Below are 27,177 nucleotides of genomic sequence, written 5' to 3' on the forward strand. Positions count from 1 at the left end.
CCTCATCTCTTATTGAGGCGGGGGGAGGGGGCAGTGCCCGCGGAGGGCTGTGTGTTGTGGCTGAGGGGAGCTGTAGCGATCACACACAGATAGAAACATCACAACACACAGACCATAATATGACAACACGGCAACGGGAGACACACACACACACACACACACACACACACACACACACACACACACACATACAGGGAGGAGAAGGACATAAACAAAGACCTCCTGACTTCCTCACCTCCTCCTCCTCCTCCCACCTCCTTCCTTTCTTTTCCTTCTCACCTCTCTGACATCCCCTGCTCTCCTTCCAGCACCGCCTCCTCCAGCACCCCCACCCCCTCCTCTTTCTTCTCCTCCTTCTCCTCCTCCTCCCCCTCCCTTCAATGATTCAACCCCTTGCAAGAAAACGACCAGGAAGAGGACGCAACTTCAGCCTGAGACCTCCAGGTGGCGTCCCCCCAAGGGCTGACGAACAATATTCGCACTTTGATTTCTGCCGTCGGGAAGATTCTGTGAATCAAACAGCAGAGGGCGCCGCCACTTTGACTTGTTTTTAATTTTCCTGTTGTCACCAGCGAGCCGAGGCGACGTGAGACGCTCCTACTTTTAAAACTTTAACCAGAAAAAATTCTGCTCTAGCAGTCATCTTGGGGAATTTTCAGCCAACATTTACACCAGGTATGGGCAAACTATGGCCTGGGGGCCAAATAGCGGCTCGTTAAGCTATTTAATTTGTCCCACCAAAATGATATGACTCGTAAGTAAGTTGTAAAATCGCTTTATTTCATCCATTTTTTCAGTGTTTTAAAAGTCATTTCAATAAAGAGCTAAATACCGTGGGGCTTCAAAGACACTGATTTTGTTGTCACACTATTGTTCCTGATGAATTGACAATAAAGCAACATGTTTTCTGCACATCCCACGATATATTTCTTACTCCTAAGAGGTGGGTCACCAAAACACTCCATCCATCTGCTGCTGCTCCGGCCCCCTCCGCCAAATTTTAGAACCCTTTGTGGCCCACGAATCAAAAATTTTGCCCACCGCTGGTTTACACACTAACGCACAAACAAAGGGCACATTTGTCTCATGACAACTGGCGGAGAATATTTCCCCAGATGTCAGTGAGAAGATGGACTCAGCTCCCGTCTGGCAGCCATCAGTCATTTTCCCGTCAATGTACAACAATGATAATAACGGCCTGCAGCCATCGCAGATGCAAGGGGGCGGGGCTTCAGCCAGCTCCACCAATAGGGGCTGGTGACACTGAAGGAGCGGGGGGGGGGGCTGTGGGGGCAACCCCCAACTGTCATTAGTCTCAATAGTGGTTTTAATCTTTCAGCACCATGACCTGACCGACCCATGTGTGTGTGTGGGGGGGGTGGGTGTGTGTGTCCACAGATGGATTATGGAAGATGACATGAATGGATGAGGCATGAATGCAGGTCCCAGCATGAGAGGCAGACATGACACCTCATTATTCACCTCCCTGTGTGTGTGTGTGTGTGTGTGTGTGCGTAACAGAGCGAGAGGGCAATTCCTTCCATTAATAATAATAATAAGGCAGAATATGTGACATCCCTTGGAACTACTGGCACTGTGCTCGTCCAATAAGAAGCAGAAGCTGTGATACAGCAGCCTGCCACCAGGGGGCCTCGCTTGAAGGCCCAGTGTGGGACGTTACAACAGAAATTTGCCATGAAACAGAACAGTGTGTGCGTGTGTGTGTGTGTGTGTGTGTGTGTGTGCGCGTATGTGTGTGTGACCCAAGGTGGTTTCGGCTGCAACTGTGGATGCAGATCCCACTGCGGCCACCAGGTGGAGTAAGTGACAGATAATGAAAAAGTCTAGCTTGACCTCTGGTGTGTGTGATGTGCATCTGCGTGTGTGTGCGCAACCCAAATGATGCAGTTCCCACCTCAGCCACCAGGTGGAAAGAAGTGGACGGGACGCCGTCATATTTTATACAAGCTTTTATTTATTTATTTATTTACAACCACATTTCCGAGAGTCGCAGTGTTGGAAGCACGTGTTGGTTCGACCCCCCCTGACACTCCCACCCCCCACCCCCAACCCACTCTGGCTCACACTATGTACACACTGCCTGTACACCGGTCTTAGAAAACCTCGGCCAGTAGGTGGCGCTCTCCTACTTTTAAGTATGAAAAAATGGGAGGATTTTTTTTAAAAAAACACTGCAGGTTTGAGGCAGAGCGGCCGAAGTTTCCCCAGGAATCACTGCGACACTTGTTTCAAGTTACAGCTTCTGCTTCCTCTTCTTCTTCTCCTTCTTAATACAGATATGAAGTTGGAAGTTTTGAAGAGAAACAAATCAACCAAATCCTGAATGACGATGACCTCAGATTATCCAGTAACAATCTAACAGTAACAGACACTAAAGGTGCACTGCGTAACATTTCCTGGTTCCTTGCAGGAGATGAGGTAGCAGCTGGCAGGGGAGGGTAGCGGAGGGTGCGGTGCAGTGCGGTGCTGCCCCCTGGCTGTGTGGAGGGGTGCCGCCTCCGACCGACTCCTGGCTGTGGCTGAGGACGGACGGACGGCCGATCGGACAGGAAGTGGCTCCGGGTTATTTTCTGACAGCGCTCGGAGTAGCGATCCTGCCCTCTTCCTCCAATCAAAACGCCCGAGAGCCAGCCGGACACGCCCACACCGGTCGGCGACACCTAACGGATCCCGACTGAAAGGTTTTGAAGTTTTGTTCTTTTGTTTGTTTCTTTTCTTTTCTCTCATTTTCAAGTCTGGAGGCCTGTCGCATTAAAAATTCAAAGTGGTTTCTGGGCAGCTGACGTAAAATGTAACAGGAAGAGTGATAAAAGTAATACTAAATAATAATAATAATAATGATAATACTAATACAAAAAGGGAAACACTGCTGTACATGTGGCAATAAGGAATAAATAAGCCATTCAAAATAAAAGTTACAAAAATGCATGGCCTGAATGAAACCAGGGTGAGAAAATGTAACAGGTGGTTTAAAAAGAGAAGCAAAGTCCCTCGTTCAGCGCGATTCTTCTGCTTCAGAGTCACCGAGAAATCGGACATTTTTCAAAGGCACTGAACTGGAGGATTCCGCCATCTCTCTCAATCGCTGTTTATATAAAAACACTTCGGACTGAAAAACTCCTCCAGTTTTCTGTCTAGGAGAGACGTGCTGATGCTAATGCTGATGATGATAAAGACGACGATGATGATGATGATGTCACCAAGGGATCCCGAAGACGAGTGGTAGCGTGTTAGCGCTCGGCCGGGCGGTGTTAGTGCTCATGCTGCTGCTGCTTCTGCTGCTGCTGCTGCTGCCACAGTCAAAGCAAAGTCATGCAAACACATGATGGGTGGGGGAGGGGCCCGAGAGGGGATGGGAGGGTGCGGTCATGCACGGTGGGCGGAGGGCGGGTCAGATCGCCCCGGTCAAGTCATGCAGTGACATCGCTGTAAAAGGGGGAGGAGACAACAGAGGACAAGAGGTGTTAGTGCGACGCCGTCGGGATGAGAAGAAAAAGAAGAAGATGGAGGAGGAGGAAGAGGAGGAGGAGGAAGAGGAGGAGGCAGACCACTTCCTGTGAGAGACAGTGGGCCGACCAATCACAGCGCTGACCACACCTGTGGCGTGTTGAGGTTGCTCATTGAAATTAACGCGTGAAATGTCAGAACCTTCCGGGCTGGAGGTTCCACCACCGGCGTCCAGGTGGACCTCCGGGTGAAAACCCGCCTACAGTAACTGAACATGCGAGTCGGTTGGCTGTGGTGCCCCCTGGAGGACAGGATGACCTCTGCATGACCTCTGATCTACATCTGCACCGCTGTGTCATGTAACAAACAAACAAACAAAAAAAAAAAAACAGTGAAACGGCCGGGGTGCGACGTCACTTCCTGCAACTTCGTTGCATCTGCCTAGCAACAGGGTTCTGATTGGTTCTGATTGGCTGGAGGCAGAGAGAGCCTCTGCTGGGGCGGGTTGAGAGAGTTCTGTCAGCTGGTCGTCCGTCTGCAGGCCTGGTGGGAGGGGGTGGGGGGTGGCAGGGGAGGGGACGGGGCCGGGGGCGGGGCCTCTACCTGGCGGCGGCGGGCTGCACGTGTCCCGGGTACGAGCGGCGGGTGCTGGTGGCTTGTCTCTGGCGGGCCAGGAAGGACTGACCCGAGCCGCTGTTGGCCAGCCGGTCCTCAGCCGCCTTCTTCTGCAGGGACATTCCCTGAGGAGGCCACCGGGGGGCAGCAGAGCACAACACGGACACGTCAGTGGGAAAACAGTTCAATCAAATAAACCCAATCAAACCTACATTGTGGCTCACAGTGATGAGAAGTGTAATAGTGAGAGCAGCGCTTTTTAACGGGAGCACACTGCCCTCTGGTGGCCATGAGAATATAGCAGTGCAGTGGTTCCACAATTTTTTTTGTCCTCAAGAAGTTGCAACAGCTCTGAGACCCACCTCGGGGTCGCAACCCACCAGTTGAGAAATGTGTTTGATACTATTACTTAAAATTAGTTAGAGATCTATTTTTACCATCCTCATACAAAGTTTGTCTTGAATTCCGGGAATTCAAGTGATTTCAAGTCCTGTTTGAGGAAATGGCAAAAATAAAATGTGTTGAATAAATGAGGGTCAGGTGGGAAACAGGTGAGGTGAGGGGGGTGGGGGTGGGGCCAGGCAGTGGACGGGGCTTCGTACCATGTTGTACCAGGCAGACACGATGAGCTTCTCCTCGTAATCCCGCTGACCCTTCGTCTTGTCCATCTCCTTCTGTGAGGGACGGAGAGACACACAGTCAGAGAGAGATAGAGAGAGAGAGAGAGAGAGAGAGAGAGAGAGAGAGAGACACACACACACATACACACACAGCTGCACATACACACACACACTCTCTCTCTCTCTACCTCCAGCGAGTTCAGCATTCTCTCCTTCTCCTGCAGCTGGTTCTTCAGGGCCTGGACTTCGGGCCCGGAGCCCTGGTTCTGTTTGGGGTCCAGCGTCCGGATCACCTGTGAGACGATTGGCCAGTCAGGGTCACGTGACTGCGGAGGAGTGGGCTGCGCGGCCGTGGCGGCTGTGCGACTCACGCTCTTGGCCTTCTCCAGGTACTTCTTGTAGCGCTCCTCCATCAGCTTCATGTCCTCGTCCTTCTTCTTCAGGGCGTCCTCCAGCTCGTCCACCCGCTGGCCTGCAGGGGGTGGTCACATGACACACAGTCAGGTGTGGGTGCGGGGGGGATGTAGGGAGTGGGGTCAGACGCCGCCACACTTACTGCTGGCGTTGTACTTGGGCTCCATGTCGTCGATGAAGGCGTTCTTCCTCAGCAGCTCGTTGTTCAGCTCCCGTAGCTTCTCCCTGGGGGACAAGGTGAGCATCAGCGCCCTCTACTGGTCACAAACACACCCCAGGAATTCTATCTATCTCAATGCCATGAACACCGTCTAATCTAACTAGAAGACTATCGCGACGATCCGTATCAAACGCAGCAGCACTAATTCGTTTAGATCGTATCTTTCAGAACGCTGTGTAACGTTATGTGTCTCTTGGAAGTATTATTAGAAAACATAACGTAAAATCACTTGGTTCTGCAGATTACACTCTGTTATATCTGTCAATTCAGCAGGACGCATCTGGCCAAGAACTTAGAACTGGAGGTTTACCAAACAGACTGAGATTATTATGAATGTAGACCAAATGTAAGGGTGAAGCTATTTTCATTGCATTGCAGAACACACACACACACACACACACAGCACTTACATGTGCTCCTCATACTTCTTCTTCAGGATGGATGACTAAAAGAAAGCAAGAAAGGAAAACAGAAGATTGTTTTATTGATGCCAGCGTTTCATCGGAAACTTCATCCGCAGGTCCCTTCGCATCCAGCAGGGGGCCGCCTGCACTTTGAAAACACACCTGAAGCGCAGTCATCAATGCATTTCCAAATTATTATATTTTTACTGTGTGCTTTTTTTTCCATTTTATTTTAATAAAAGTACATATTTTATTTTACTGCGTCTCATTTGGTTGCTCTGCAAAGCACGACGACGACAAAGATTTTTCTCACGTGGTCGTCCTGGGCGCCGTGCTCCTGCAGCGACCTCTGCAGCTCCTCCACCTGACTCTGCTCCTCCATCAGCCGCTGGTTGATCAGCCTGGACACAGCAGCAGCAGCGGCAGCAGTGAGACCGGGAGCTCCGCCTCCATCCCTCCCCCTCCGCCTCCACCACCTCCACCCTCACCTGTTCTCGGTCTCCAGCTCACTGGCCCTGCGCCCGGCGTCCTCCAGCAGGCTCTGCAGCAGCGCGATCTTCTGGTTGTCCGAGCCCTCCTGCTCCAGCTTCAGCATCTTGTTCTCGTGCTGCAGGCGGATTAGATGCTCCCTGGAGGAGGTGGAGAAGGAGGAGAAGGAGGAGAAGGAGGAGGAGGAGGAGGAGGAGGAGGAGGAAGGTCAGAAGATCAGTTGCTCCTTGCACACACACACAGCCTCAAACCACAGGGGAACAGCACCCTCTAGTGGCAGCTTGCAATGTTGTTGTTGTTTTTAGCCTCAGAATCCAGATTAACCTGATCCAAATTAAAAATAATAATTCAACTGTAATGATCATCTGAGGAGGAGGGGCTTAGTGTCAGCTGGTTTATGTTAAATATAAGAAAAAACCCCACTGATAAGTCCCAGATGGGGGAGGGGCAGAGAGTGGGCAGAGCAGAAACAACGTTATTGTTTCCAGCTGACAGGAAGTGACATCACCTCCTTCCTGCTAATCTCACTTGAATTTTTTTTTTTTTTCTTCCAGCGGCCCCTCCTGCAGGCCCTCACAGCTGTTCCACCACTGGCCAGCGGGAGGCTCTCAGGTCCCACCTGATCTCCGGCGTGGTGATCTCCGCCGCCAGGGAGTCGCTGCCGCCGCCACCACCCAATGGGAGCAGACCTGAGGAAAGAGGGAGGGGGGAGGAGCAGCGTGAGGTCAGGGGGGACAGACCCACCCGGATGGAGGAGGTGAGGAGGAGGACCTCCTACCTGCGGACAGCTGGCCCTCCTGAGCCTGGACACAGTGCAGCTCCTCGATGGTCTCCTTCAGGGAGTCCCGCTCGGTCCGCATCCGCTGGAGGGAGACAGACACACACACACACACACACACACACACACACACACACACACACACACACAGTCTCAGGTCTAGCCGAGCCCGCACCTCCTCCTCTTCGACCACCTCCTCCTCCTCCCCCTCCTTACGTCTTTCTCCTTCTGCAGTGAGTCCACCTTCTCCTTCACCCTCTTGTACTCGAACTCCATCTTGTCGGCCTTCTTGGACTCCTCTGACAGCCGGTTCTGGAGCTCCACCACCTGCCGCAGACAGCAGACAGTGGTTCACACACACACACACACACACACACACACACACACACACACACACACACACACACACACACACACACACACACACACACACACACACACACACACACCTGTCTCTTGTAGGTCTCCAGCTGGCCTTTGGCGGCGCTGGCCTTGCGCAGCTCCTCCTCCAGGCCCATGTTGCTCTGCACCAGCACCGTGTTCTTCTCCTCCATCAGCTTGTTCTGAGGGACCACACACACACACACACACACACACACGCGCGTCAGGCTGCTGACCTGCGGGAGTGCGGGAGTGTGGGAGTGTGTCTCACCTGTCTCCTGAGCAGCCCCATGTCCTCCAGCTTCTTCTTGTAGTGCTCCACCGTGGCCTCCAGCTTGGACACTTTGTCCGAAGAATGTCTGCAAGAGAAGAAGAACGACCTTGTTGACGAGACAGGAAGAGAGAGAGAAAGGGGGCGGGGCCTTCTTCCTGGATGATCTTCTTCTTCTTCTTCTTCATTTTCCTCCTCCTCAGGATCAGACGTTAACCCTCACCCCCCCTGCCCTCCCAGGTGGTGGTGGGCGGAGCTTCTCTCACCTGAGAACGTCCATCTCGTCCTTTAGTGACTGAGCTTCGTCCGCCAGCGCCGTCAGCTCCTCGTTCTGCGACTTGACGTCCAGCAGCTCCTTCTCCAGCTCCTCGCAGCGGATCCGGTAGTCGTCCTTGGCCGCCTCCAGCCTGAAGGTCTCCTCCTGCAGCTGCTCCAGCTGGGTCTGCAGCTGAAGGTGTCGGCGGCCCGCCGGGCTGTTCACGTCCTCGATGGAGTCGGACTGGTTGAGTCTCTCCATCAGCACCTGGTTCTCCGCTAGCAGGCTGCTCTTCTCCTCCTGGAGGGCTGCCACCTGTGTGAGCGAGGAGGAGGACGAGGAGGACGAGGAGGAGGAGGAAGAAGAGGCGGGGCAGGGGGCGGGGATTAAAGCAGGAAGTGAAGATGAAGATCAGAGCGACAGATTAGAATCAACAAGACACCAGGAGGTGTTTAAATTTCTCTAATGTCTTATTTCAAGCAGTGTGATAAAACCACAGCAAGCGCACACGCACACACACACACACACGGGGGGGGGCCAAGCACGGGGCAGTGCCAAGCACAGGAGGGGGGGCGGGGCTTAGCTTGGCTGGACGCTGAGAAACAGCACGATACGAGGTGCAACAGCTCGAGACGTCCGGCCCCGCCCCCCCTGGGTCACATGACCTGGACCCCCGGCGTCTGATTGGTTCTGTGGCTTCTCTCCAGAACATCAGCGCCTTTCAATTCAAAAGCAGCTCGACAACAGCTGGCGGAAACACACCCGGGCGGGGAGGGCGGGGCCAGTTAATGAAGAGGGGGTGGGGTCACGCTGCTCCGCACACACACACACACACACACACACACACACACACACACACATGCAGGCACGACACGGCCGTGGCGCTGCAGAAGGAAGTGGTGGTGGATTTACCCTCTCCTCTAGCTCAGCTAAGTCTAACCTCAGTCTAGCTCGCTCCTCCTGGACGCAGGCGGCCTTGAGGGGGAGGAGGAGGGGGAGGAGGAGGAGGAGCAGAGGGTGGGCGGGGCCAGAAACAAGATACACACACACACAGACACACACACGCACCAATTGAGTCTCCGGCAAAACAGCAGCAGACTCGCTAACTTATGTGGACCCAAACAAGTTTTGCTTCAACTTGAATGTGGAGAAACAAAGCAAAGCTGAACACTAGACAATAAAAAAAACTTAATGTTGCACACGAGCAAAATCCAATTTAAAAATTGAAAGACCTCTCACAGGCTAAAAAATTGTTTTAAAAATAAAACAATAAACCAATGAAGTCATAATAATGACGGCCGTCAACATTTCATTTCCTGTCACTCACACACTCACAGCAACGCTCCAGGCTTCAACTGGGCAGGGAGACGAGTTCTCAAAAACCCGACCGGATTGAATCGCGGCCAAGACACCGAAGACATCCAGAACCATCAGAAAATAAAAAAAAAACCCTGAGAGGTCGCGAGGGGTCAGAGGTCAGACTGACCTGCATGTCCAGCTCTCTGCACCGCTGGGAGATTTCCTCTTTGGCGGCCAGCGCGTCGTTCAGCTCCTCTGCCGTCTTCTTCAGCTGGGACACACACACGCACGTGCACACGCATTAACACCTATGTAGGACACCTGGCCCGGTCTCGATGCTCCTCCTGAGGACGTCCTCACCTGTCGGTCCAGGTCCACGTACGAGTCGTTTCCTCCCGCCACCGGAGTCTCTTTGCTCATCAGCTGCAACAAAGACAACAACAACAACAATAAAAACAACAGCAGCAGGATTTTTTTTTTTATCTTATTATATTTCTTATTTCTTTTTAATTCATATAATGTTTCCTTCTCTTTGCACTATACTATTGCTGTAGTTAGACAAATGTTCCCAATGTGCCATTAACAACGGTAGGTCAGGGGCGGGGGGGGGGGGGACAAGCCTCCCTCCCCCACTCTCTGTATCCAGCCAATCAGGACGGCCGCCTCACCTCCTGGATGGCCGTCATGACGACGTGCTGCACCGACTCCTCCATCATCATGATGGTCTGGATGTATTCTGGAGGAGAGACACAGCAGTCAGCAGTCACACACACACACACACACACACACACACTGATTCAGAAACACGCACACGCACACACACACACACACACACACACACACACACACACACACACACACACACACACACACACACACACACACACACACACACACCTTGCTTCTGTTCACAGTTGACGGCGCAGCCCAGCAGCAGCTGCAGCATCCTGCCCAGCTCGGCGGCGTCGCCGTGCTCGCCGATCAGGTTGACGTCAGGTAGCGTGAAGTCGTTGATGTGCTGGCCGAGGATCTGCAGCAGGGGGCGACAGAGAGCAGGTCATCCCCGCCTGTCGTCCGTCAACTTTCACACCTTCTACTCCTCCACCTCCACTTCCTCCTCCTTCTCCTCCTCCTCCTCAAACATTCTCCCTCACACCTCCTGCTCACCTCCTGGTTGTAGTCCAGGATGCCCTTCAGGACCTTCTTCAGGTTGCTGATCTGAAAACACACAAACACACAGCGCAGGTTGTCCTGCTTCAGACCGCCGCCGACGGTGGGAACCAATGAGGGCGCAACCTGGAGCAGACTGGCTGACCTTTAACCTCCAGTTGTCTCCCACGTCGGGCTTGATCCTGCTGATCCAGGCATCGTTGAAGTAAACCAGGTCTCTGCAACAGGCGGCGATGACACCCGTCACAACAACACAGTCGCAGTTCACACTCACAGACACACACACACAATCAGACAGACAGACAGACAGACAGACAGACAGACAGACAGACACATACACAATCCTCACATTTTCTGCAGGGCCTGAGCCATCACGATGCCGCTGGTCAGGTCATCCACCGTCTTACATGGAGCCTCCACACCAAAGGTCTGGATCTGGACACACACACACACACACCGAAGTCCATCAGCAATCAATCAGTAGGTGAAAATTATCTACGATGATCAACGTAATGATAAATAAATTGCATAATTATCAATCATGTCCACCAGGGGGAGACACTGGTGGACCCAGGTGGGTGGAAGCTGAACAGCACACCGTGCTGGATCCGGGTACAGTGAGTCTAATCCCAGAACAATGCGTTGAGAGCCCGTGGAGGGACTTCGGTTCTTTTATCAGATTAACGCTCGATCTGGGTCTGAATCTGATTAATCAGCAGATTATAATTAATCTCCTCCTCCTCCTGAGTGGGAGGAGGATTAATCTGATCAACAAAAATAAAAATCATTTGCACTCTAAACCTCTAGCAACGCCTCAAGTCTGCCCTGCCATCTATAGCTGCACTTCCATTACCCCTAAAATTGCGCAAAACCTAAATATCGCAATAAACAAACTGGCAATGGAAACACGGAAACTTGGGAAAAACCTCTCAAATACCGTTAAAAGGTTTTGACGCTCTCATGAGGTGGTTTTTAGACGTACTGATATCGAGGTATATTGCAAAAGCGTCATGGAAACACTTTTTCCGCATTTACACGTCGCAGGACATGACGTACGGGGTCACATGACCAGTTCAATGAAACGCAGCTCATGACACTTTTGCGATATACCTCTGTAACGATACGTCGGAAAAACCACTTCACGAAAGTGTAAAAACCTTTCAGTGATCGAAGATTTTATAAGTTTAGGTGTTTCCAATACCAATTTTTTATTGCGATATTTAGGTTTCGCGCAATTCTCGGGTCATGGAAACGCAGCTTGTGTCTCCATTAAGGACAGTGTGACAGGGACGCACGCTTGTGACGTCACATATGACAGGTATGTGAGGAATGCAGGTCCGACCAGGCAGCGGGGATGAGCTGGATGAGAGGCCCAACACTGTGCTGTTGCTGCTGCTGTCACCATTAGTGGGTGCTGATGATGATAATAATGATGACAAAGTCTGCAACTCTTGTCTTGTCTGGTGTACCAATGTGTCGCCGTGAGCGTGTTTGTTCCACGTGTCACGCACATTTCTCTATTTTTATTTTTTAAATGTCACTAGTAGGTAGCGCTCTTTTACAGAAGCATATTCGCTGAGATAGATGCGGGCTGCGACTTTAAAATAGTCAGTTATATCTTGTGTACGTTTGTGAATTCGTGTCGAATCTGCTGACGGCGGCGTAGCACATCCGCAGCTGTTCGGCAAGGAAACCGGTTAAATCGGAAACCAGCCGGGGCACAACGCCGGCAATCGTCTGATCCAACAATATGATAACATTTTCGTTCTTTTGTTAACGATCAGAAACGGCGAATGAGAACAACAACAATCCAGACTTAAAGGCTGCCACGGTCTCGAGACGTCAATAACACAAAAAATGGCCAGTAACGTGACTGCCAAAAGCCGCAATATCTGACACAACAAACACAACAAAACGCCAACAAGTTGGAATTCAAAAATAAATAAATAATTAAATAAATAAAAAAGTAAATCACGGACAGTCTTTTAGTGTGACTGTGCGGTCACCACCCTGGTGGCTAACTAGCGTAGCAGCGGCTAACAGCTGGTCTGTCTACGTAACCAAAGTGTCATTTTCCGCTAGCTCGTCCAGTTAGCCACCGTGTGCTAACTAGCGGAGAAAAAGCAGCCTAAACCGCCGCCGTTCGGCCGCCTTACCCACGTCAGGAGGCTCTCACACAGCTCCATTCGATCCAGAGACTCGGACGTGGTCATTGTTACCCAACCGGGGAGCGACTCTGCGAGGTGAACGAAGCCTGAAGTGAGCACTTTAGGCGGCTTCTTCTCTGGAGGTGTCGCTACTCGCTCGCTCCGACTACGGCTGCGGGAAGCGCTCGCCTCGCCAGACCCGCGTCTGCCGGAGGAGGGCTGCTTGGGATGGGCGGAGTCTAACCGAAAATACCTCGAGGCATCAGTTTGTCATGGAATGCTGGCGGGTGGGGTGGGAAGGAGGGGTTTCCTGGTCACCTGACCTCTCCCAGCTCCTCTAAGAATAAGAAGGAGTTGAAATAGTCCCAAACTATGCATACCGGTGATCCCTACCAGCAGCGTGTCCTTTCAGAGTCCACCCCTTTATTTCTGCTGCAAACTAGCCCTCTGTGACCTCACCAACACCCTCCTAACACGCTAAATATGCTGCTTTCTGGACCCCTAGATGATTGTTTGGCTAATGTATCAGTGTGTGGAAGATAAAAACCTGAGAATGGACAGAATATAATGGAGTTAAACAAGATGAAGCAGCAGTCGTAATGAACATTCGTTTGATTTTCCTTTAACTTCAGATGTGGACGCAAGTACAGACACGACACAAGTCGACTGTGTGCAGACTGTAGCAGGTTTTTAATGATTGTATTCGCGTGATACGACTTGAAGTGACAACACAACCTGCCCTTGCGTAACACTGCCATGCGGCAAATGAGGGCGACTCGTCCGTCAAATTCTGCGTGCGGCACGTGCGTTTGTTCTCATCCGACCAGTTCTCAGCAGGAGGGAGGAGAGGAAGAGTGCAACACACCGTCACGAACAGACGACAATCTGAGACATTCATCAGCCGAGGGGTCACGCCCGCAAAAAAAAAAAACACACACACCTGCTCCTTCTAATTACAACAAAAAAACATGTGCAGAAAACAGCCGAGGGTTCAGGTTGAGTGTTGGAACCAGAACCTTCCAGTAGTTTCAGCTGCACTTTCCTCAGTTCTTATGCGTGAATCCAACAGAATGAAGGTCCAACAGGAAACAGGAAACACTGTGTTTGTTTGTTTGTTTGTTGACAGTCAGTCAGACAGCTGGAACCCCAAAATAATAACAATTCACAGAGAGAACAGCCCAGATGCAGAGAAGATGTCAGCAAAGCACCTTCACACATTCCTGCAGGATCCCACCCCACCCCCGGGTGAATGACCCCGGGAACTGCAGGAGGTTTTCTGCTCTTTGCAGCAAAGCCCCGCCCACTAGCCATTGAGTCTCTGCGTCACCACCTCCCTGTACATGATAGAGATGTAGACGAAGAGGAGCAGGATGACGAAGAAGTCGTCCATGAAGCCCAGCAGGCCAAACAGCGCCTCCGGCAGGATGTCCAGGGGGGAGACCAGGTAGGTGAGTGCGCCCACCAGGCACAGCAGGATGCGGATGCGGAACATCCAGAAGAGGCCACCCACCGAGAACATCTCCCTGAAGGCGTGGCGGAGCAGGGTGGGCACGTCCCGCAGCCGGTCCATCAGCTGAGAAGAAGAGGAGGAGAGAGAGAAAAAAGGATAAGAATAAAACCAGGAAGTTCCTCTGAGTGTCTACTCGCTGCAGCTCAGGTGTTTCTCCAGGTGCTGAGAACCACGCGAGCGCACTCACAGATCTGGGCTGGCCGGAGAACCTGCGGTTGTAGTCGTTGATGTCGCGCAGGATGAGCAGGGGCTCGGCCTCGCCGTCCTGCACCCGCTGGGGGGAGGCGTGTTCGTGGAACAGCGGGAAGAGCAGCGTCACCTGACCAGAAGAGAGGAGGCGTGGGGGGCACAGAACCATCAAGGCCACTGAAACAGAAGCCAGTTCAAACTGCTGGCGACCCCCAGTGGGAACAAAAAGGTACGGCAGCTGGACGCATCTTCATTAGTGTCAGATTTAAAGTCAAAGCTGTTTCATTGTTTGACAGGCGAACTGAACAGTGTTGAAGCCGATACGTCACGTTGACCTTTCACAGTAAAATGCAGCAGCACATACAAAAACTAAATACACCTCATTGGATATTATGATGAAAATCAGCCAGATCCAACGATTCTACCGCAATGCGTGAAAAATAGAACAGCCGAATATTTTTCCAAAGCGGCTTCAGCGGTTTCACACTTCTGAAATAGGAACACGCACACTGACTTTCATTGTCCGCAGCTGCTTTGGGTGTGAATTGGGGGTTACTGGCGCCCCCTGGTGGAGATGTTCGTCAACCTACGTGGCAACGAGCTTCCCACATCAGTTCATGATTGGGGTTCAGAGGCGCCTGTGTGGTCAGTGTGTGGATCTACCTGCTCATCGTCATTGCCACCATCACCTGCTGCTGAAAGTAACATTTGAACTGAACTGAAGTGACCCTGACCAGAACTTTACGAGGCCACTTGGCAACAGATCAGCATCAACGTGTGTTTAGGCTCCACAGGTGAACGCCGGGGTACTGACTGAAACTTTAACCAGAGAGTTATGGCTGTGGGCCTCACCATTTGTCTGCAGATGGGGCAGTTAATGGCTCCCAGCCAGGTTCCATACCTCCAGTAGGCCACGATACACGAGCCTGTGAGCAGACAGAGGGACCAGGGGGAAGAGGGGAGGAGGAGGAGAAGAAGAAGAAGAAGAAGAAGAAGAAGAAGAAGTTAAAAAAAAAGAAGAAAAAAAGACAACTCCATTCTAAAAGTGTCTTTAATAGATTCACCTGAATTTTAAGAATAATTTTATTTCTTAAAATTAAATGATTTGTAAAATTTTAGGAAGACGAAAGAAGAAGAAGACAAAGTCACTCTGCATGCATCATTGTTTGCAGGACTCTCTCACCGCAGAACAGGTGCCCACAGTTGGTTTCAACGGGAAGGACGGCCTGCTGCAAACACACTGGACACGACATGTCGGTGTAATATTGCTGCCTGGCCTCTGCTTGAGAGGTTTCATCCTGAGTCAGAGAGACAGACAGACAGACAGACAGACAGACCTGGATGTTACATCATTTATTCTTTGGAACTGGCACGGCTGACGTTACCTGCTCCGTTTGCAGCTGCTGCCGGACGGCCCTGACATGCTCCTGGTTCTCAGGGTGAATGTTCTGCTCCTCTTGTCTGAAGAAAAGATGATAACAACAACAAAGCTTAAGTCAGAAAATTCTAGAAGAAAATTCAGTGATGGAGCAAAATGCGTGTAAGATTCGGTCCTTGTTACCTGCAGAGCAGCGTGAGGAGACCCGCCAGGAAGGTGACGCTGACCACCACCACAAACAGCACCTGGTTGCTCACACCTTCGATGAGCGTATCCTCATCTTGGATCAGATAGTCCAAGTCCCCACAGTGACTGTCCTCCATCACCTACAATCATAGCCTGCAACAACAACACCATGACATCTCAGCTTACTCACTTCTTTAAGGTAGTGGTAGTATTCGTAGTAGTATACAGTAGTATTACATAACATGAAATTACACACAATCCATAATCATCGCCATTGTGAACACGTTGTTTTGTTGTGGTTTGTATAGATAGATGGATAGATATGTGTATAATTACTCTATAGGTGTGTATTACATCTTATTTTGACTAAAAGTATCAGCATGAGTGTCTAGACAGGTTTACAAGGACAAGGAAGTTGTTATAAGTTACTTAAGGAGAAGCGGTAGGAATTAATAAGTTTTACTTCTTCTCACTCCTTTTCAAATATATACTGTATGTCAATTGTTTTGTCCTATTTAACTTCTTTTGCATATTGGAAATAAACACAATCAATCAATCCTTTGAATTTCCATGAGAAACAGGCGGTGGACCTACCAAAACATGAAGAAAACGAGAAGTTGATCGGCGCTCCTGTGAAGCTGCAGTAGTTTGATGAAGCGCGACACAGCGACACGGCACGGAGGCGCATCTAACGAGAAAAACACATATATGAGTTCAACGTTTGTTTTACGCAGTTGACTTTCCTGACACGCAAAAACGTATCTGTACGGGGGCTGCAGAGGCTAAGTCGCGCATTAGCATCCAGTTAGCATATGGTTACGGGCTGTCATTCGCCAACAACACAAGTGCAGAGGCAACAGACCGGAAGTTGTGAAGAGAAGCAGCGCACCTGTCTCCGCCGGAGTGTTTCCACTCGTCACTGCAGGGTGTGGATGTCTGTCGATCAGCCCCGGGGTCCCCGCCGAGACCCTCCGACGGTCGGTCCAAAACAAGAGATTTTAATCTTCTTCTAATAGGGGAGGAGTATAGGTGGGCGGTTAGCAACTGGCAGCTAGCGCCCCTGCCACCTGCTGGACTGGAGGAATGACTGTGGAAAAGAGGAAATTATGAAACATGGCGTCAGTCGGACAGAAACGCTGATTGATTGGCCAGAGGCAAAATGTACATATTGATCAGCAGCCATTGATGTGATGCTGATCAATATGTAAGTGTGTGGAGATCGCCGTAGGCTAACTAACTACCTCTTCTTCCTGGTTACGTCATTTCCTCTACCTACGGACGCCGACGTGGCTCCAACCTGCAATGATTAACGGTTACTGAGCAACTATTATTTTTCATCGACGTAAAACTATTTGCCATATGAAGAAAATGACTACAGGCAATATATTATGAACATGGTCATTAAAATATATCAAACCGATATTTATTGAACAAATCCCCCCGCCCGCCCCTGTCTACTTCAGTTTGGAATGAAAGTGTTCTCTCGTTGTTGTTTTTGAAAATTATTTTTTTTATTTTATTTGAAGTTAACAAAATTGACAAACAAATAAAAAATAATCAACAAAACAGGGGTATGTACATTCAACTTGGGAGGGGATTTTAAGGCTTTGTCGTGTCAAACAACAGTTGAACAATTGGACATTTTGGACAATTTGCATGACAAAGTGAAAAACAGAAAATTAATGTCATCAAGTCAGACCATGATATTATATAGAATACATTAAACTCATTTATATTAAACTTTAGACATAGAAATTATACAACAAAAATGTAATAGCACCTCAGTATAATAAGAGATTAAATAACGTTAAAAAAAAATCAATATTCATGTTTTAACTATTGAGAACTTTTTAAGGTAACACACAATATTACCTTATAACATTGTTCACACATTTTCTCCATATCCCATTATACATGTAGACGACATGTAGAAAAATTGTGCTTCAATGTCCACTGAAAATGAACAAAAGCTGCTCAACAAAATCAGTGTTTTTGTGGCCCCACTGTATTTAGCTCTTCATTGAAATGACTCTTTAAACACTGAAAAACGGATGAAATGAAAGCTATTTTATGACTTACTTCCTATTAATATAATTTCTTCAAGTTTCATACCTCTGAAATAAAGGGGTATTTAATTAAAATGTATTTATTTCAGTTTGTTTATTTCGGTGGTGCAATGCTCAGTGCAGGAACTGCTGTGTCCCTCTGCCCCCTGGTGGCCAGGCTGGGTTACCTGAGGCAGCTTCAGGAGGTCAGTGTGAGGGCTTCTGATTGCTCCTCCTGAAGACCTTGTAGGGGTTCTTCTTGTACCAGACGGCGTCGTCGGTCTTCTTTGTCGATGCCTCCACGTACTCAGCGGCACTGGTAACGTTCCGCTCAATGTTGTCCACCAACTCGCCCTGATTGGACGAAACCGCAGTAAACCTAACCTTCCAGGGAACCCACGCCTCCTCTGAATCCCCGCCTCCCCTCCCCCGGAGGTCACCTGACTCTCGACCAGGGCGGCGACGTGCCTCCAGATGTCGGCCAGCTCCTCAATACTGGACTGCAGGCTGGCGATGTCCTGGTGGCGAAGCTCTATCTCGCTCAGCGCCTGGCTGGACACGCCCACTGCCTGTGGGGGCGGGGACAGAAAGGGGTGTGATTGGCGGGCAGAAGGGGCGGGGCTAACCGCTGAGTGACAGTGCGGACTGACAGCGGGCGTGAAGATGGCGATTTGACGGTGGCGGGGCTGGTCCAGCATCTCCTCCAGCTGCTCGTCGGTGGCGTCCCGGTTCACTGACAGACAAGATTCAAGATTAAAAATTCAAGATTCAAGATTGAAGAACTTTATTGGTTACATGCTCACAGGATGCACAGTGAAGTGTAAAAGTGGCAGCAAAAAGCACCATTGACCGTCGCGAAATCAGCAGGAGCAATCTAGGTTCTAGACCAGGCATGGGCAAACTACGGCCCGGGGGCCATATGCGGCCCGTTAAGCTTTTTAATCCGGCCCACCAAACTTTAAACTATATAAATAAACCTTATTAATGTTTAAGTTTCCCTGCATTCTGTATATAAACACAGACAGCCAATCAGAGCGTGGCTCCACCCCCTCACCGATCTTCAGCTGCCTCTGGATCTGAGCCTTGATCTTCTCCCTGAAGCCCATCTGAGCCGCATGGTGGCGCCGCATCACATCGGTGAAGCAGCGCGTCAGGTGGGCCAGCTGCAGGGGGGAGGGGCAGAGCGTGATTGGCTGGGAGGGAGAGAGGAGGGGGAGGCTAGGATGGAGGAGGAGTAGGGGGGGGGGGGGGGGGGGGCGGAGTCACACCTGGTTACTGTGGATTCGCTGCAGCACTGTGGCATCGCCCTGGTCCTGAGGGAGGAGCTTCTGCAGGGCTGCGAGACAGTGAGGATGCAGGATGACTCACTTCCTGCTGCTGCAGGGGGGGGGGGGGAGGCAGGAAACAGGAAGTGGACCACTCACCCTGCAGCCGGGCCCGGATGGCATCGGCGTCCCTCCTGGTCTCAGAGTTCAGGGCCTCCAGCTCCAGTCTGGCCGCTGACGACATCAGGACAACCTCAGCAGGCTGCCGAAACACACTGAGAGGCCCCACCCCATCTCCTGACCACGCCCCCTCTCTCGTAGCCCTGCCCACTCTAGACCCCACCCCCATCTACAGACCCGCCTCCTTATTATGGCCCCGCCCCCTCTCCTGACCCCACGCTTTCTCTTGACCCCGCACCTTCTCATGGCCCCGCCCGCTCCAGACCCCCCCCCATCTTTTATCTCATCCAGTGTTTCAGCAGAAATTCTGCAGCAGCTCTCATTGATTATTATTACTGATTATTAATAATTACAGATCATTGATTATTACTGATCACTGATGATATTTACATGACAAATTTTTCTGAAACTGTTTCAAGATTCACTGCTGATTCTCAGAGAGTGACGTCACCCGACAGCCCTTCCCCAGCCCACGCCCCCACCGCCACACACAAACAAAGCAAACACCTGTCGGATCTGCTCGCAAGCGCACAACGCACACAACTCACCGTCGTCTCGGGTCGCGTCGGACAGGATGACGTCATGTTTCTTCTTCACCTGCTCCGTCCGACGGCTCACCTTCTCCAGCAGGCGCGTCACCTCCGCCACCTGCGAACACACACACGTTTAAAACGTGACGCAAATTCGCGCATACACACACACACACACACACACACTTCTGGCTTGTGGAACTTGACGCTCGAGCTTACCGTTTGGAAAAGCTCGTCCATGGACGGTCACCTGGAGTTGGAGGTGTATCCGCGGGATGACGTCACAGCCACGATGTTTTTCCTTTTCTAACGGCGGAACTCGCGGGTGTTTTATTTCTTTCTTCTTCTCTTCTCTTACCGCTCTACCTGCTCTACCTGTCGACCGCTCACTTCTGTCTCTGAGGGTCACTTCCTGCTGTAACGGATGCCGGGCTCAGCCAGCGTCACGTAGCCTCACGGAGTAGGAAGCCACGGTGGCCGGCAGGTGTCACTCTTACTCCAGGAGTCCATGCTGCGCTGCCAGTCCACAGTGGAACCTGGCGGAAGTGAAGGGAACTGATGGTTGTAGACCTGTTCTTCTTCTCTTCCTCCTCCTCCTCCTCCTCCTTCCCCTCATCATCATCATCATGTGACCACAACTGATTCAATCAAGAGAGAGTTACTTTATTTTTTTTCTACAAAAATACTTGAAATTAGAAAAGCATTAGTCTCGAGGAGAAAGACCTCCACCTCACACACACACCGTCGAGACGTCCATTGTTGTGTGTGTGTATGTGTGTGTGTTCCATCCTCAGAATGTCCACCACTGACTGAGGCCTTATTTGTTCAAAAAAAAGAACCATCTGGAGGTTCTGGAACCAAGAGTTCAGCGCCATCACAGCAAGCTCAGTGATTAGACGACGAGCCACAGCGTCCACAGCGGCGCCAGCAGCCAGCCGGCGGCGGTGGTGGAGGGTGAGCAGCGTGCGGCCGAGGTGCAGGAGCACGGCCCGCGGTCGTCATCGCCGTCCGGAGGGTTCGACTGCATGTGAGCGCACAGCAGCCAGTCCCGGGCGATGGGGCGAGGGTAACCTGGTTCCACCTCCATGTCACCGCCCGCCACCCGCCAGTAGTCCCGCCCCTTGAAGAAGTAGGAGGAGCCTGCAGGGACAGGGACAAACTGAGTTTCCATTTCAGTTTTTCAAAATCAAATATTTCTGAAATTTCAACTGAGTATAATTGCGATTCATAGGTGTTTCCATTGAATGGTGTGAAACCCATAAGCCGTAACTCTTGTAAGATCTTGTCCCGTGAGATTTACGAGAATTATATTACATTTGCTTTTGTTTGTTTAGGTTTGTTTGCTGTTTGTTAAAATTTTCTCTTTGATTACTTGTAAACCTGGACGTGCTGGGTGAGCGACTCCATTGAAATAAATGGGACTGCCATGTTGGTGGTCAAAGGTACGAGGCTAATAAATAAGGTTACGGTGAGGCCTGCCCAGTGAGAGGGAAGCGTGCGGGAGGCGCTCACCATCGGACCACCTCATGGCGTCGTCCAGGTCGGGGGGCAGGCCCTTCCACAGCGAGCTGTCCTTGGGGTAGCCCGGGTCCATCCTCCGCAGCCGGTCATCGTAGCGCCAGTAGCGTCCGTCCCTGAAGAAGTAGGTCTTGTCATTGTGCAGCCACACAAAGGCGGCGTCCACCGGGCCGTCCGCTGGCAGGCCGAAGTCGCTGATTGGCCGAGGGTAGCCCTCCTCCACAATGTTGTCCTTGAACAGCCAGTACTTCTGACCTGCAGGGGGCGATGTGAGCAGCGCGTCAGCTGGGGGACGGGCGTTTGTCCATCCGTCATCCAGCAATCCATCCATCATCCATCCATCCATCCATCCATCAACAATCCATCCATCCATCCATCAACAATCCATCCATCCATCATCCATCATCCATCATCCATCCATCCATGCATCCACTATCCACTATCCATCATCCATCCATCATCCATCATCCATCCATCCATCCATCCATCCATCCACCCATCCTCCATCCATTCAGCCATCATCCATCCACCCATCCATCCATCCCCCCAGTCTGTCTCTGTCCAGCAGCAGTGTAACTGCTCTTGCAGTGTGTGGTGCTGCAGCCAGGGGGCAGTGTGACACGCTGCTCCCAGCCACTCAGCAGGTTCTTCAGTGCTGCTCACCTCTGAAGAAGACGATCTTGTGGTCGCCGGGACGCTCGTATACAGCGTCCACGCCGTCCAGGGTGGGGGGCAGGCCCCTCCAGAAGCGATGGATCTGAGCCGGACCCAGAGACACCAGGTGCTTCTCCCGGGTCAGCCGCCAGAAGAACCTCCCTAGGACGGACAGGAAGTGGTCAGCAGAAAGCAGTCACCCCGCCCCACAACCTATCAGAGAGCTGCCCTGGGTGGTCAGGTGGTCACTTCCTGCCTCAGTACCTTTGAAGAAGAACACCTCCCCTCGGATCTGGGCCACGGCATCGAAGGGGCTGCTACACCTGTCAGGGGCGTCTGGGGCCAGACTGGGGGGAACCGGACCAGGGAAGGGGCGGGGTTGGGGGTAGGAGGAGCAAGGACACACAGATATATGATCGCATTAATGTCACTAACCCTGTGTTTGTGGTCGACTGCTCCACTCACACAAGGCTGAAGCGGTCCTCTGGGGTGGGCGTGGCCTGTAGCGGGGCACTGGGTCGGTCAGTGTGGGACACTGACTCCCTCACACCTGGACGAAGGTCACATGACATAGGACACATCATCATCATCATCATCATCATCATCATCATCACCAGGGGAGGAGTCATACCGTAGAGCTGCCAGACGCGGACCTTGTCCTGGTAGGGCAGCTGGTACTTTAGAGGGTCTCCAACGGGCCCCTTGTAGTACGGCCTCATGATGGACTCCAGGGCCGGGGTGTGGACCAGACCGATGGCGTGGCCAAACTCGTGGACCGCCACGGCGAACAGGTCCATCCCATGAGTGTCTGTGGGGGAGGGGGAGGAGCTTGTTAGCACCACGAGCACGAGTTCGAGTTTTCATTTTTCATCTTCTTCATCATCATCACCACATTAATCGTCATCATCATCATCATCTTCCCCTTCATCATCATCATCATCATCATCATCATCATCATCATCATCATCATCATCATCATCGTCATCATCATCTTCATCTCATCCACCCACCTGGAGATCTGAAGGTCCAGGCCTCATCGTCATCAAAGTGTGTGTCCCCGGCGGTGAACCTCTCTCCGGGGAAGAAGGCGTGTGCCACGGCGCCCCCTGGCCCGTCGAAGGGGTAGCCGTCGTCGTGGTCGTCCTTGGTGAAGTCGATCTGGATGTCGGCGTTGCTTCCCGCCACCTCGTGGAAGTTGAGCGGCGCCATGTCGCTCCAGGCCTTCAGTGCGTAAAACATCAGGGCTCGAACTGTGTCCCTACCCAACAGGGCCGAGTCCCTGGGGAAGGTCCTCACCCTGGGGGGGAGGGAGGGAGGAGAAGAATGAGGAGGAGTTCAGGAGGTGTGTGTGTGTGTTTACGTGTGTGTATGGGTGTGCCTGTATTTGTGTCCCACCTCCAGGAGAGGTGTCTCTTGTTCCACTTGCTCTGAGGAGTCAGGCCCCGCCCCCTCCTCCTCCGTGGCCCCGCCCCCTGCTGGCCCTGCGGGACGTCTGGCAGCGAACACCTGGGAGTCTCCATCAGAGCCAGCGTGGCTTCATCTGCAGCACAGCACAGTGAGTAGACTGCCCCCTGCTGGAGGGAGGCACACACACACACACACACACACACACACACACACACACACACACACACACACACACAGGTTCTCGTACCGAAGACTCCAGTCTCCTTCAGGCCTCCGAACTTCTGCATGGCTTTGATGGCTCTGCTCAGAGCCTCTTTGGTCTGCAGCTGACCGCTCACCGGGTCGGGAGGAGGCAGGTAGCCGAACTTACTCAGCCAGTCCTGCAGGAGGCAGCACAGCACAACACACACACACAACCAATCAGAGAAGGTGCCTTCATTTCTTATTCTACTGTGGGGATGTTGTCCAGCTGTGACCAGACTGCAGTTTGTGTGTTAAATGAATCACATAATAATCCCACTTTGGCCACAGCTGCTGGTCCAGAGAGCCCAGCTCACCTCCTGGTGTCTCCCGCAGGGGGCAACGCCTACTGACATCCCACTAGTCCACACTGGATACACACACACACACACACACACACACACACACACACACACACTGACCTGCTGCCAAACAGGTGTGTGGCTGTTGAGTCTGCAGCTCCAGAGTTTGTGTCTCTGAGCTCCACCAGTGAAGTTCCATTGCCATTGTGCATCACTTACACACACACACACACACGCACACGCACGCACACGCACATGCACATGCACGCACGCACACACACACACACACACACACACACACACACACTGAGAATGTTTCCAGCAGGCTCCTCCCTGCTCTGATGTGGTGGGACTGTGGTTGGAAACGCCGGCGACCGTGGGGCCTCCTGGACGGCGAGCAGAGCGAGGGGGCGGAACCTCAGCTCAAAATAGACCTGACTGCAGGGAGCCCGGCCTGGGCGGGGCCCCCCGGCTGTGAGGTCACGGCCGACCAATGGGAGACGCTGCTGCTGGTTGGCTGACCAGCAGTCGTGAAGCAACTCCAAGACATCGAGAGCAGAGGAGCAGCAATGGGGTGGGACCAGTGGGAGGGGGAGGAGCTATGGGGATGGGGCGGGGCCAGCAGGCGACGAGGAGAACGCCGCCCCCTGCTGGTGAAACCTGCCACTGCTAGCGGTGCAGCTACAGCGAGCTAGCTCAGCTGGCATCCAGCAAACAGCAACAGTTCTGCTCTAACTGGCGACAGCATCGTCTGATTGGCTGATCCTGATGGAAAGATCAGCCAGGGTAGGAGGAACTCAGGAGTCAGTCTGGCATGGCTGGACCAGGACCAGGACAAGGACCAGGACTAGGACTTGAGTCAGAACCAGGACCAGGACTATAGAACCAGAAACTGGACCAATTACAGGACCAGAACCAGAAACAAGACCAGAACCAGATCAGGACCAGACCCAGGATCAGGACTAGAACTAGAACCAAGATCACAACAAGAACCATAGCAGGACCTCAGTCAGGGCTCAATATGTGCAGACAGAGAGAGAGGACTCACCACGCCAGGCTCCGCCTCCTCGCTGGCCGCCGCTACGGTCAGTGCCGCCAACCACAGCATGAACACCAACAGCAGCATCTCCTCCCTGCACCATCACAGGCTCATCCTGCAGCGAGAGGAGCAGCAGGAGGAGTGGAGGGAGGAGGAAGAGGAATAGCAGCAGGAGCAGCAGGGAGGAGAAGCAGGAGGAGGAGGAGGAGGAGGAGCAGGGGAAAGTCAGGGAGGAGCAGCAGGAGGAGCAGGAGGAAGAGGAGGAGCAGCAATAGGAGGAGTAACAGCAGGAGTAGCAGGAGGAAGTCAAGGAGGTGCAGCAAGAGGAGCAGGAGTAAGTGGAAGAGGAGGAGCAGCAATAGGAGAAGTAACAGCAGGAGCAGCAGCAGCAAGAAGAGTCTCAGCGGCTCCTCCGGGTCGCAGCAGCTGCAGCTGTGATGTTTCTGCACCGGGGGTGAGAGACGATGTGAGGAGGGGGGAGTGGCCTGACGAGGAGGAGGTGCTGGGGGGGAGGAGGGGATTGGATGGGGGAGGGGCCTGAGGAGGAGGAGGTGCTAGAGGAGAGGAGGGGTCAAGTCAATTTGGAGGAAACCAAACTATAATTGGAAGCAGCTGCTGCAGCTCCAGCAGCTCCAGCGATGACTGACGTGATTGTGATGATTCTGATTGTTGTCGATCAAGAAAAACGACCAATCAGACCCTCAATGTAGTAAAAAACCAAATGTGAAAAATCACAGCTGCTCTGATTCCTATTTGAACAGGAGGCTCCTGCAGACCAGAGCCTCAAAGTTCCTGTTTCAGCGGCAGGTCTCAGTGCTGACCCCTAGTGGCAACTTAAGATACCGCCTGACAGCACGGTGTTAAGAGGAAATTACCTTGTGGGGGTGTGTGTGTGTGTGTGTGTGTGTGTGTGTGTGTGTGTGTGTGTGTGTGTGTGTGTGTGTGAAGGGCATCAGTGCCCTCGGTCACATATACACACATAAACACACACACACACACACACGGACACACCCATGCACACACACACAGGTGCAGGCACCATATCATGGCAACGACATCAGCTGAGTTCCTGCCGCAGCCTGCAGAGTCGAGATAAACAAGAAGGCTGTGAGGAGGAAGCACAGCACGCTGCCACCCGGTGGTGCAGACAGGGAGCAGCAGATAAAACTGGAGGAGTGAGTGGAGGCCTGCAAGGGGCTCGATGAAACTTCCTCTTAGTTAAAATTAAACAATCATAATGAAAGCATTATAAAACAGCTTCCCTGTATTTTCAGTGAACTTTCTCGAGGAGCTCATCCAGTGAGTAGACGGCCTTGATCAGAACCTCTGGACGATGCTACAGAGGCCCAGCAGCAGCCAATCAGAGCTTCCCACCGAGGCTCCAGGTGGCCCTGTGGAGGATCAGCTGCTGGCTGTGAGGAGCCTCCTGAGCTCCAGCCACCAGTGGGAATCGTTCATTAATATTAATAACCTGGATAATCAAACACTGGGCAAATCCGCCTCGTCTTTGTTTGTTGCAGGTCAGCGAGTCGTTTCGAAACGAGCTGCAGCGATTGGTCGGTCGGACCTGACCTCAGCTGGGGCTCAGCAGTCAGAGGGGGGCGTCATTACACTAACCACCAGCAGGGGGAAAGACCTGGTGTCTGAGCCAGGCCAGCGTCCCCAGTGGCACAATAGAAAGATAGATACTGTATTGATCTGCAGGAGTAATTTGGGAGGTCCACAGCTGCTGCTGCTGCTGCTGCTGCTGCTCAGGGTTCTGGTCCATTCTCAAGGTTCTGCTCGGCCTTTAGATGGCACTCTTGCTCTTAAAGGGGGAGGGAAGGGGGCAGAGAAAAGGTGTAAATTGACCCAAACAAGTTTTGTTTCAACCTAGACAATAAATAAAATAATATTGCACACATGCAAAATCAAATTTTGAAAGAATAAAAACTCATAAAAATAAATAACTAGCAATTAAAAATTGTATGGCTTTTCATTTGCAGCTTTATGATTTAAATTTCAACAGAACGGGTGGATAAAACATTAAAAAATAAAATAACAATAAACCAACTATGTGAAAGTTTGACACCTATGGATTAGAGGCTGCAGGGTGTCGGGGAGAAACGGGAGGTGGGGCTTAGAGACTTTAAAAGTCTTTGATGTTTCACTTGAAAGTCGCTGGATTGATAAATGAAACCAGAATGGCCACCACCACCACCA

The 27,177-nt window shown here is 51.8% G+C and overlaps 4 protein-coding genes across 6 annotated transcripts; all 4 read right to left on the minus strand.

Moving 5' to 3' along the window:
• Positions 1-1,957: 1,957 nt before the first annotated feature.
• Positions 1,958-13,052, minus strand: hook3 (hook microtubule-tethering protein 3). Of its 2 annotated transcripts, XM_076029087.1 has the most exons (24): positions 12,542-13,052; positions 10,735-10,820; positions 10,531-10,603; positions 10,383-10,433; positions 10,113-10,245; positions 9,884-9,951; positions 9,576-9,638; positions 9,403-9,486; positions 8,829-8,891; positions 7,927-8,231; positions 7,661-7,748; positions 7,458-7,571; positions 7,225-7,335; positions 7,009-7,093; positions 6,850-6,919; positions 6,230-6,370; positions 6,055-6,142; positions 5,748-5,782; positions 5,260-5,342; positions 5,075-5,175; positions 4,892-4,996; positions 4,686-4,757; positions 4,072-4,208; positions 1,958-3,447 (listed from the first exon to the last, which is right to left on the minus strand). In XM_076029087.1, exons 1-24 carry the CDS (start codon positions 12,596-12,598, stop codon positions 3,432-3,434), a joined length of 2,229 nt encoding a protein of 742 aa, XP_075885202.1. In that variant the 5' UTR covers positions 12,599-13,052; the 3' UTR covers positions 1,958-3,431. The 2 variants fall into 2 exon arrangements, with proteins under 2 accessions (XP_075885202.1, XP_075885203.1); XM_076029088.1 differs by lacking the exon at positions 8,829-8,891.
• A 151-nt stretch (positions 13,053-13,203) lies between these two features.
• rnf170 (ring finger protein 170) lies at positions 13,204-16,991 on the minus strand. 2 transcript variants are annotated; one of them, XM_076029090.1, is made up of 8 exons: positions 16,685-16,991; positions 16,390-16,433; positions 15,793-15,948; positions 15,617-15,692; positions 15,415-15,529; positions 15,084-15,157; positions 14,230-14,361; positions 13,204-14,105 (listed from the first exon to the last, which is right to left on the minus strand). In XM_076029090.1, exons 3-8 carry the CDS (start codon positions 15,930-15,932, stop codon positions 13,836-13,838), a joined length of 807 nt encoding a protein of 268 aa, XP_075885205.1. In that variant the 5' UTR covers positions 15,933-15,948; positions 16,390-16,433; positions 16,685-16,991; the 3' UTR covers positions 13,204-13,835. The 2 variants fall into 2 exon arrangements, with proteins under 2 accessions (XP_075885205.1, XP_075885204.1); XM_076029089.1 differs by having other exon boundaries at positions 16,390-16,483; positions 16,685-16,989.
• A 296-nt stretch (positions 16,992-17,287) lies between these two features.
• On the minus strand, positions 17,288-20,173 carry LOC142890216 (syntaxin-1A-like). Its single transcript, XM_076029093.1, has 8 exons — positions 20,035-20,173; positions 19,834-19,933; positions 19,265-19,339; positions 19,109-19,176; positions 18,895-19,003; positions 18,491-18,573; positions 18,281-18,409; positions 17,288-18,194 (listed from the first exon to the last, which is right to left on the minus strand). The coding sequence occupies exons 1-8, from the start codon at positions 20,053-20,055 to the stop codon at positions 18,048-18,050; spliced, it is 732 nt and encodes a 243-aa protein (XP_075885208.1). The 5' UTR covers positions 20,056-20,173; the 3' UTR covers positions 17,288-18,047.
• Positions 20,037-26,177, minus strand: LOC142890215 (matrix metalloproteinase-17-like). Its single transcript, XM_076029092.1, has 10 exons — positions 24,985-26,177; positions 23,642-23,774; positions 23,383-23,527; positions 22,998-23,284; positions 22,619-22,795; positions 22,453-22,537; positions 22,252-22,334; positions 21,997-22,149; positions 21,328-21,588; positions 20,037-20,955 (listed from the first exon to the last, which is right to left on the minus strand). Exons 1-10 carry the CDS (start codon positions 25,060-25,062, stop codon positions 20,708-20,710), a joined length of 1,650 nt encoding a protein of 549 aa, XP_075885207.1. The 5' UTR covers positions 25,063-26,177; the 3' UTR covers positions 20,037-20,707.
• Positions 26,178-27,177: the final 1,000 nt, after the last annotated feature.

Source organism: Nelusetta ayraudi, unplaced genomic scaffold (genome assembly GCF_046127955.1).
Source record: "Nelusetta ayraudi isolate G7.1 ecotype Tasmania unplaced genomic scaffold, CSIRO-AGI_Nayr_v1 ptg000026l, whole genome shotgun sequence".
NCBI lineage: Eukaryota > Metazoa > Chordata > Actinopteri > Tetraodontiformes > Monacanthidae > Nelusetta > Nelusetta ayraudi.

Excerpts from the sequence above, each read along its gene's own strand:
- hook3 (XM_076029087.1), bottom strand. The coding sequence starts at position 12,598 with ATGACCACGTCCGAGTCTCTGGATCGAATGGAGCTGTGTGAGAGCCTC. Across the intron at positions 7,572-7,660 it reads TGGGGCTGCTCAGGAGACAG|AACAAGCTGATGGAGGAGAA; the intron begins GTGAGACACACT and ends GTGGTCCCTCAG. Across the intron at positions 4,209-4,685 it reads TGTCTGCCTGGTACAACATG|GGAATGTCCCTGCAGAAGAA; the intron begins GTACGAAGCCCC and ends TGGCCTCCTCAG.
- rnf170 (XM_076029090.1), bottom strand. The coding sequence starts at position 15,932 with ATGGAGGACAGTCACTGTGGGGACTTGGACTATCTGATCCAAGATGAG. Across the intron at positions 15,530-15,616 it reads AGCAGCTGCAAACGGAGCAG|GATGAAACCTCTCAAGCAGA; the intron begins GTAACGTCAGCC and ends TCTCTGACTCAG. Across the intron at positions 15,158-15,414 it reads CTGTGGGCACCTGTTCTGCG|GCTCGTGTATCGTGGCCTAC; the intron begins GTGAGAGAGTCC and ends GTCTGCTCACAG.
- LOC142890216 (XM_076029093.1), bottom strand. The coding sequence starts at position 20,055 with ATGGACGAGCTTTTCCAAACG. Across the intron at positions 19,934-20,034 it reads TGGACGAGCTTTTCCAAACG|GTGGCGGAGGTGACGCGCCT; the intron begins GTAAGCTCGAGC and ends GTGTGTTCGCAG. Across the intron at positions 18,574-18,894 it reads CCAGAGGCAGCTGAAGATCG|TGAACCGGGACGCCACCGAC; the intron begins GTGAGGGGGTGG and ends CTTGTCTGTCAG.
- LOC142890215 (XM_076029092.1), bottom strand. The coding sequence starts at position 25,062 with ATGCTGCTGTTGGTGTTCATGCTGTGGTTGGCGGCACTGACCGTAGCG. Across the intron at positions 23,528-23,641 it reads GAAGGAGACTGGAGTCTTCG|ATGAAGCCACGCTGGCTCTG; the intron begins GTACGAGAACCT and ends GCTGTGCTGCAG. Across the intron at positions 22,538-22,618 it reads CCGCGTCTGGCAGCTCTACG|GTGTGAGGGAGTCAGTGTCC; the intron begins GTATGACTCCTC and ends ACCTTCGTCCAG.